The 7,042-nt window shown below is 52.0% G+C and overlaps 1 protein-coding gene across 1 annotated transcript; it reads left to right on the forward strand.

Annotated features, from left to right (window-relative positions):
* The first annotated feature begins 2,661 nt into the window (after positions 1-2,661).
* On the forward strand, positions 2,662-3,733 carry LOC142594498 (homeobox protein HMX1-like). The gene is made up of 3 exons (XM_075718063.1): positions 2,662-2,905; positions 3,105-3,325; positions 3,422-3,733. The coding sequence occupies exons 1-3, from the start codon at positions 2,662-2,664 to the stop codon at positions 3,731-3,733; spliced, it is 777 nt and encodes a 258-aa protein (XP_075574178.1).
* Positions 3,734-7,042: the final 3,309 nt, after the last annotated feature.

Consider the following 7,042-nt stretch of genomic DNA (forward strand, 5'->3'; position numbering starts at 1 on the left):
GGTGCAGAATGCTGTTAAAGTAATGAGAGAGATTTAAATCAAGAATGAAGTTTTCAGGAAAGTTACACTTCCTTTTTCTGATGTTTGTGAGAATTTAGTCCTCGAGAGTGGCATTTTGCCTGACCGCAAAGGAGGCTTGGCAGGATTCTGCAGGCAGGCAATGGCACTGGTATTCCCAGTTCTGACTGGAGAGGCTGCTTCCAGGCCACATGTTAAATACAGCTAACTCAAGAGACTTTGTCATTTAGTAACTCAGTTAACAGAGTAGACTCCTGCAGACTCCTGCATGTCTCCTCTCCATCTTCTGCCTGCTTGGTCTACTCATGAAATATGTTGGCACCAGAATTGGCTACTGCTCAGGAGCTCTGGTACTTTAAAAGATTTCCTCAGGTTTGTGGTGGGGGTAGTCTTCACATTTACCTAATGAAAAGAATAGTTAAGAACCTGTGTTTGGAATATTCAGGATGGGGCAGGGAAAGGGGTGGGAGGGGGATTTTTTTGTAAAATAGAGGAAAGTTAAAACCAATCTTGTACATTTTGGTCAAATAAACTTTCTAAACTTTCCATTGTTAATCAGAAAGTGCTTGGGAAGGATAAATGGATGAGGTTTTAAGTAATTAGATATCATACATTTTCATACAGTGAAAAAACAAAATATGTATGTCATGCAGGGCTTTGTCAATGCTAGAGATGTTTGTAGTCTTCTTTAGGTATGTGACAGATGTACAGGAAGCATTAATGCTTAATGTTTGTTTAGACATTTTTATACCAGTTCCCTTAGTTTCCTCCAGGAAGCTCATTTAGTGGGCTCAGGCTATTGCTGTAGCACAGGTTGCAGAGTCAATCCCTACCTACACAGGCCACAAAACAAAGGGCTCCAGGAGGACTATGGTCATGCCTGGTTGTAGTAGCACCCACAGGTTCTAGATTGGTTATCAACCACCTTTAAATGAAGGTGACAAGAGCATTTGTATTTTTGTTGGTCAGCGACAATTAACTCTTGAACTGTGGCATCACTAGTAGAGCAGAGGAGGACTCAGGCTATGCCATGAGAATGAACAAGCAAGGAGAGACAGCTTAGAAGGGGCTCACAAGTCAAACTTGAACATCGTTCAATGAAACAATTTTCTAGTAAGCAGAAAATGGTAGGATTTAGTGATGGATGGATATAGCAACCATACTTTGAATGGACAGGGAGTTGAAATGTTGGGTTTAGGAAAAGATAGTTGAAGAGGGCTTGAGTAAAACTTCTTACTGGATTAATATAAAGAAAAAGATCTATCTTTATAAGATTAACATTTAATACATTGAAAGAGTTAGACATAAACTAATTAAGTAGGAGGGATTCAGTCTTCAAGCCTCTACCTCAGTGACAGCCTATGAAAGTGATAGAGGCTTGGTTACGTTAACTGTCATCTTGGAGAAAGTGAACGCTGAGAAATCCAGCAGGAGTGGCAGGATAACAGAGCAAGTCACAGGGTAAATGGACAGTAGAGCACTGGGTTTGTGTGCAGGTGGTAGAGGGTGAGGGTAGAGCAGAAAGCAGGAACAAGGACAGACAGATCAGATATGCAGTCGTGATTTCTGGAGGCAGACTGATACAAAGCAGGGGTGTGATAGGTGTTATCAATGGTGCAGTAGTCCCACTCCGTTCTTACACAGGAGGGGAAGATGAAAAGGGGAGGGAATGCATGATTACCCTGCAGTGAAAAACGGCCCGTAAAGCACCAGGAACCTCTTCTCAATATACTACAGAGGCATTACTGCAGCAGCTAAGTGTTCCTGTTATACACAAAACCCAAAGAACGATGGGAACACTTTTGAAAGACATGCATAACGTAGTAAGAGGAAAGACAGGGAGAGTAAGATAGCAGAGAAACCTGTGTGACCTGCACAGCTGCAAGAGATCTGGGAGGGAAGATATGACATGAATTCTGTAACCTCAGCAAAAATCTCAGCAGAGTGTTAATTCTAAAGCAACAGTTGTCGTCTTCTGATTCTTTAGTCCAGAAAACATACTTTATATAAGCAATCAGGAGCTGGCCAATTGGTACAACTGAACTGTTTTTCTGTTTCACAGCCTTCTCCAAACCCCTCACCCTTTGCCTGATGCTTCTAACCTGATGCTGCAGTCCCAGGAGAATGCAATGAGTGAGTTTATCCACTTGCTTGCCTCAGCCTAGAGAGAAGCAGGCTTGGGAAGATCCCTTCAGACAGTGGGTCTTCTGCTTGAAAAGGAATGAAAAAGCCAGCTCTAGAGAAAGGGGGATCGGGAGCAGCGGCGTCCCCTCTCCCGCCAGCGCCCGGGGATGCTGGTCCCTGTGCGCCCCCCCGGGGGTGCATTCCCCAGCGCCGTTTGAGGCCGCTCAGCTCTATAAATGCCATTTGCATCGGGATAGGATGTAACAAGAGCTGTAAATCACTGACGGCGGAGTGAACCTCTCCAGGGGCAGACACGGCGGAGCCGAGCCTCCGCGAGCTGTGGCAATGTGTGAACGGTACCTTTTGTTGGGGGGGGAGGGCTGATGGCAATTAGATGATACTTATCTGTCCCTTTGATGTGTATTTACACAAAGAACGTTTTCCTCTGGGACTTGCGGTATAAAGGAGGAGCCGCGCTCCCCGACACCCACCTTCCCGGCGTCTCCGAAACAAGGCAGGATGACCAAGGCCCCTTTCTCTGTGGAGTGGCTGTCCCAGAGCAGCCAGGCCCTCAAGAGCCCCGCCGAGGGCTCCCCACACCGACCACCCTCCGCGGGCTGCCGGCCCGGCTCCGGCTCCGGCTCCAGCCCCGGCCTAGGCGAGCGGAGCAAGGAGCAGTCCGCCGGGGCCGGGGCCGGGGCCGGGGCCGGGGCCGGGCGAGGCGGCAGGAGCAGGGAGCGCTTGGCGGCCGCCCCCGCTGCAGGTAACCGCGGCCTCCGCGGCCGTCGGGGCACCCCGGTGCTTCCGCGCCGGGAGCGGGAGGACGGGCGGCCGCCGCGCCGCCCCCGCAGCCCGGCCGAGAACCGCCTGTGCGGCGGCTGGCCGGAGGCGAAGGGGACGGGCGGGCACCCCCGCGGCTCCCGGGCCGGGCTGACCCCTTTCTCCCTCCCCCCTGTCCCCAGGAGCGGGCGAGCGGCCGTGGGGCGCGGGGCAGCCCCCGCCGGAGGCGGGCGCCGAGGGCCCGGGCCCCGAGGGGGCGGGCGGCAGGGCCGGGCGGCGGCTGCGCACGGCCTTCAGCGCCGAGCAGCTCAGCACCCTGGAGAGCTCCTTCCAGCGGCAGCAGTACCTGGGGGCGGCCGAGCGCCGCAGGCTGGCGGGCAGGATGCGGCTCTCGGAGGTGCAGGTGAGCGCGGCGGGCACGGCACGGCGGGGGCTTGGGCACGGGCTGGGTGCCCTTGTAACCTCCGCTCTTCTCCTTCCCTCCTCCCCTTCGGCCCAGATCAAGACCTGGTTTCAGAACCGCCGGATGAAGCTCAAGCGGCAGCTGCAGGAGCTGAGGACGGAGCCTTTCTGCAGCCCCCCTCTGCCTTACGGACCTCAGAGCGGCGTTGTGCCCTTGCCGCTCACTTACGTGGCCCGGCCGCCGCCTCTGCCCCGGCAAGGGGCTGCCCCCGGGGGCTTCGCCTTGGCGGCGCTGCCGGCGCCCGCCCCGGACCTCAGCAGCGCCTGCAGAGCACAGCCCGTCGGCTTTTGGGCGGCACCCTGCCCTGTGGGGTACAGGGATCCCAGAGCTTTCTTGCTGGGTGTCTGACCCTCTGATACGGACTATGACTAAGGAGGATTTGCACTACTGATAGTTGTCTGGGCTGCCCTTGTCTGTAACTGCCTAGTGGAGTTATGATGCAGCACTGAGCAAAATATTTTAGAGAGACGTGCTGGACAACCTGAATCACGGACTTCAGGCGCCTGCATTTATAGGCAACTGTGTAAAATAGAAACACAGTGGGACAAACACTAATATAAATGGAATCTTTTAATAAACCTAAACTTTTTCCAGCTTTCATGTGAATTCCTCCCACAAGGATTGTAGAGCTGTTTATCCCGCCCTGTAAGAGAGCTCCTCTTCATTAAAGGAAGCAGATTCCTTATTCTGTAGATCTGTTCTACCTCCCTGCAATTTACCGAGGGTGAGTGCAAAAAAGCGTGACTTTCCGCCTGTCCTCTAAAGCAGGTATCCAACCCCTTCAGCTACTTCCTAGGTGGCACTTTCTCTGACGGGGCTGTGCTTTTAACCAAATAAGTGGATACACCTGTTACTAATACTTAATACTGGGCTTGGTATAGCAGCAGAAAGGATGCTTTCTGTTGCAACCCTTTAAATAACATATAGAATATGATTTTTAAGATGTAAAAAGTTGCTTTCTAAATAAAAATGTAAATATGTCTTCACGTCTCATGTGCAGCCTCAGTAGATTAATAAGGGTCTCTTGCCTAAACAGATCTTGGAAAGGGTCTAGCCTTGAAATTTCTTATCAACAAAGTAGTACTCAACATCTCACATGAACCTAATGGGGTGTTGAGGGTGATGATCAAAAGAAATGTAACATTCCAAAGCTGGTTTTCCCTAAGCGGCAGTAAAGTTTGTTTCCATTATGCTATGCACTTTTTAAGTTTGAATAATGCTCTAGAAAACTTAAAATCAAAATGGCCTGATTTCAGGATAGAGAAAGGGCTCTGAGAAATGATCCTTGACTGATGTAAGTTGCCATAAATCTTTCAAAGTCAATTGTCAACTAACATGAAAAGAGCAATAAAAATTTCCATCACTTTAGAGTTGATCTCGGGGGTTATTAGAAGATTTCCGGTGCACTTGTAACCTGGGCTCGAATAATGAATGGTTCTCTGTCAGTCATCCTTGAACACACCTATTTTCTTTTGTATACAGGGGCCAATCTGCCACTTGAGTACACTTGCCTGGTAAAAATCAACGTTATGTGCCACTGAAGGCTGTGGCCTCTGCTTTTCTGAGTAGCTGTCACATTTGGAAATTGCCTTAATTATTTTGTAATCCATACTGTATTTTCCTCGCCTTTTGAGATATTAGTATTTGCTTGTAATTGCACAATTAATGTGGCTTTAATGCAAGAGTTTCAGAAAACTAATAAGGGCTCAGGTGCTATCAATCTTGCTGAGATCTCTTCAGGAATATGATGCAGTTTGGGATTAAGGAAATTTGTTGACACGAGATAAAAATTCCCATTGAATGGAGTCTTATTTCTCAAAGTCAGGTATTAGTAAACGGCTATATTGATTCGAAGAAAAAAAAAAATCTGCAATTCTCTCTGACTCTTTCAAATGTCCCTGGTTAACTGGGATGTTTCCAGAAAGCTCTGCAATGGTGAATATTTTCTCTGCTCTAAAGCAGTGGCATTTTTAAAATATCAAAATAGTCAAGGCCAATAAATATACAATTTACCTAAAAAAATTTAAAAAGGTCTTAGGCATGAGAATCGATTTGGCTGTTCCATTTTCAAGAGGATAGTGGTTGAGGGGTTAGGTGATCCCCTTATAACCTTGTATGGCCACAGAGGAGAGAACCCCACCTCTCCTCTAAATGCTTTGCTCACCCAATACAGAAGGAATAGTGATAGCCCTTCGTGCTGGTAGAAGCCAGAGTCGGGGGTATCGGGGGCTTGGGGGGGGAGGAGGAGGGCAGCACCCTCCGAGGGGACCTGCGGGAGGCCCCGGCCCCGCGCCAAACGGGGGGAGGGTGGGAGGGAAAGGGGGACAGGCACCGCCGCAGCTGGGCCCGGGGGAAGTGAGAGAGAGATGAAAGGGCTGCGGAGGAGAGAGGCAGAACAAAGTGCTCCCACCCGCGGAGGGGAGCTGCTTCCGTGGGGACAGGCTTTGTGCGGGGGCAGAGCCCCCCCCGAAGGGTAATAAGGGAGAGACAGGAGCACACCTTATCGGCGTCTCCACGTGTCCCGGGTGAGCTGTCTCCCGGGGGCAGCTCTGCCTGAGCCCTGCCGGGGTGTCTGTCCCCTCCTCCCCCCGATCTACCCCGGCCCCGGGGCTGGTAACGCGGAGCCGGCGCCGCTGCAGCATCGGGCTCCCCGCGGCCGCCGGGCCGGGGCGGGCAGCGGGAGGGCAGCGCCGGGCAGAGCTGGCCTGGTGCTGCACCTGCCCGCACCCGAGCGGGGCTCGACGGAGGTCCAGCGGTGCTCGGAGGGGTGGGGGGGGGAGCAGTTCCCCCTCCGTGGAAAGGTTTAGAGCAAGCCAGAGGCGAGCGGGGCTGCCGGGACAACATGTAGCGTTGCGATCGTTGCCACCATTTAAGCCCACGGGGGCTGTGGGGACCGCGCTGGGACAGCAGGGCTGCGCGGCCGAGCGGCACCGGGCAATCTCGGAGGTGGAGGCTTTGCTTGTGCGGCTCCCTGTAGTCTTGCTAAGGCAGGCCGGTTTCGTGCTAGGGGCGCGGGCTGGCCAGCGGGGCTAACGGGGTGTCCTGTCTTTGGGCGTATGAGCTGCAGAGCGGCCGGCGAGGGAGAAGCCCCGGCTCTCTTTGAAAAGGTGCTAATGATCACTTAACATAATGACTCCTTGGCCGCATGTATACTCAAACAAGCACACGAAATGCCTTGCCAGTGTTTTGATAGCGCTAGCTTGCAAATATTGTCCCGTTTCCCCACAATTGCTCAAATGAACGCGGGAGGTGATGCTCACTTGGCTGAGTCCCTAAGGGTAGCAGGTTCCTCCGAATCTGCCATTCTGTATTCTATAATGTGGGAATTATTCCTCTTCTACCTGCAAAAAGTCGTCTTTCTCTAGCAGGCAACTACTATATTCCAGTGGTCTAGAAAACTGTATGTGAAACCATTTCACGTTTGCTAAAGCGGTCGAATTCCGTCACTAAAACGCGGTTGCAAGTTTTATCTTTGATCTGGGAGGAAATAAACCCAAACAACCCTTCATGGTTTATTCCTGCTTGCTTGAATTTCTCACCTGCCGTCCTTTACCCCCGGCAGCACCAGAGGCGGGGCAGCGCCAGCGCAGGACCCCCGCACACGGGCAGTCCCTGGCCGGAGAGCGAAGCCGCCCCGCTCCGGCTCCGCCCCGCCGC

Source organism: Pelecanus crispus, chromosome 10 (assembly GCF_030463565.1).
Source record: "Pelecanus crispus isolate bPelCri1 chromosome 10, bPelCri1.pri, whole genome shotgun sequence".
NCBI classification, from domain to species: Eukaryota; Metazoa; Chordata; class Aves; order Pelecaniformes; family Pelecanidae; genus Pelecanus; species Pelecanus crispus.

Bases quoted from the DNA above. Each gene is read 5' to 3' on its own strand.
- LOC142594498 (XM_075718063.1), top strand. From the start codon at position 2,662: ATGACCAAGGCCCCTTTCTCTGTGGAGTGGCTGTCCCAGAGCAGCCAG. The intron at 2,906-3,104 runs GTAACCGCGGCC...CCCTGTCCCCAG, and splicing joins GGCGGCCGCCCCCGCTGCAG to GAGCGGGCGAGCGGCCGTGG. The intron at 3,326-3,421 runs GTGAGCGCGGCG...CCTTCGGCCCAG, and splicing joins TGCGGCTCTCGGAGGTGCAG to ATCAAGACCTGGTTTCAGAA.